The sequence below is a fragment of the Perkinsus marinus genome (assembly GCF_000006405.1).
Source record: "Perkinsus marinus ATCC 50983 genomic scaffold scf_1104296962770, whole genome shotgun sequence".
NCBI classification, from domain to species: Eukaryota; Perkinsozoa; order Perkinsida; family Perkinsidae; genus Perkinsus; species Perkinsus marinus.
Window position 1 is genome coordinate 152,745 of NW_003205331.1, and position 1,858 is coordinate 154,602.

At 48.1% G+C, this 1,858-nt stretch overlaps 1 protein-coding gene and 1 non-coding gene across 2 annotated transcripts; one reads left to right on the forward strand and one right to left on the reverse strand.

The window, feature by feature from the left end:
* Positions 1-130: 130 nt before the first annotated feature.
* On the forward strand, positions 131-399 carry Pmar_PMAR000551 (hypothetical protein; the record flags this gene model as incomplete). Its single annotated transcript, XM_002771452.1, has 2 exons — positions 131-236; positions 281-399. 2 exons carry the CDS (start codon positions 131-133, stop codon positions 397-399), a joined length of 225 nt encoding a protein of 74 aa, XP_002771498.1.
* A 1,042-nt stretch (positions 400-1,441) lies between these two features.
* On the reverse strand, positions 1,442-1,513 carry Pmar_PMAR000552. The gene has a single exon. It is a non-coding gene; the product is annotated as a tRNA-His (tRNA).
* Between the last annotated feature and the right edge of the window lie 345 nt (positions 1,514-1,858).

Below are 1,858 nucleotides of genomic sequence, written 5' to 3' on the forward strand. Positions count from 1 at the left end.
TAATGCTCCCGGGGAAACTCATTTCGAATTTTCCACATTTTTGTGAATGTCGTCATCACATTAGGAGCATTTTCCTCATTGTTATGAAACCATGGAGAGTGTTGTTCTTCCAAGCTAGATGAGTCCGTAGATGTATCATCCAATAGGTAAGGAGGGAGGCGTCGGTCTGGAGGGTAACGACGCGTGGGATGACTGGTTCGGGTCCAAGGTTGATGTGCCTGGCCACACTGGAGAAGGTGAATTCATCATTCCCCAGTATTATGAATGATGATGATGTCAGTGATCGTCCCCCCGGCTGATCCCTCTGAGGTCTACTCGATGACTCGTCATGATTCCCTTGTGGATGAGGGAGGAAGTCCGAAGAAGACGGAACGGCTTTGTAAAGTTTCGAAAGATTGATTTTACCCCATACCGGTGAGACCGGCGATTCGTCCCTTTGTCATTTTCGTCGAACACTTTGAGGTTTCCAACAATGTAATTTTGTGCTGTGACTAGTCTCCGTTCTACTTATGGGGTGGTGGGCGAGGGAGTGTCCTCCCACGAGGGGTTGTTGTAGACCAGTAGTAATCACACAACAACAGGAAGAGAGGTTGTATCTGGTAGTTCGCCGGGGACCAGTTTTGTATCCACGACTGATGAGCAGGTCGGAATGTGGAGCGGCTCGTCTCGGGTAACAAGGCCAAACTCACTTTTTCGTAGGAGTTACCCTCCCGGTTCTTTAGATGGCGCGTACTGTACATGCCCGTCAATTCGAGAGGGACGTCTCTTCTTACGTATAAATTTCCTTTCTATATTCCCTTTCGGAAATATATGTTTCCTTTCTTCAGCTGAGCTCAAGAGTTTCCTCGATAATTATACAGAATCACACAGGACTTGTGGGAGAAGTGTACAGAAACCAACAGTAATTTCACACAATCTCCTCAGAATTCACATGTTGTCATCAGCACATGTAGTTGGTCATATGCACACTTTCCCACACTGCCGAGAATGGAGTGTGTGTAACTCCATAGTACGTTCGCGCGAGGAGACGGCAACGTGGAGGCACAACATGATCTATTCGGTCGAGCAGAGATTCTAAGATGCCACCAGCTTGTGTATACCACTCCCATAGCACTGATGCAGATCCTCGTCCTGAATAAACTGTGCAAGGTCTCCCGAGGAGATTCGTCTTTTCTTCAATATCGATTGCTGTTTCCACCATCTCTGGGGGATTGCGTTATGAAAAGAGTTGAGTCAGCATGGACCATGTCGTTGATTTATCGTTGCAGATGACTTGTGTTGCTGTCAGTTTGTGTAGGAGAGTATTGTATTGTGGCGTACTCCGGTCGTGTTTACTGTTCTTGTATGGTGCGTGTTTATCCGTCGAGTTCCGATGAATATCCCACTCGGGAGGGAATTTCGGGGATGATCATGAAATGCTGGCACGTTGGGACAAAACTGTAGTCGCTACCCGGATTTGAACCGGGGTTGTCACGGCCACAACGTGACGTCCTAACCACTAGACGATAGCGACATGTGGGGTACTAGCGGACTGTTCGGTCAGAGTAGCATAATATTCTAGGGTGAATGTGAGCGAGCGGAGGATGTACTGCAACAAATGTCAGCTCGCGTTGTGCGTGCATCACACTCGCACACACGGTGCATGCGTGCGTGATGAATCATCTTGTAGTAACTACGGCGATTCTGAAGGCGAGTGAAGAATCACTAGATTCCTTAGCACTCGGATATGTGTAAGAGGTTACAAAAAGAGATAATAGTTGTCGAGAAGATCGAATTGTGAGCAACAAAAGCTCTTGAGTGACGCGCGAGCTCTCAGCGATGGGCGAGCGAGCTCCGCTCCTCCCGCACAATTAGCCCT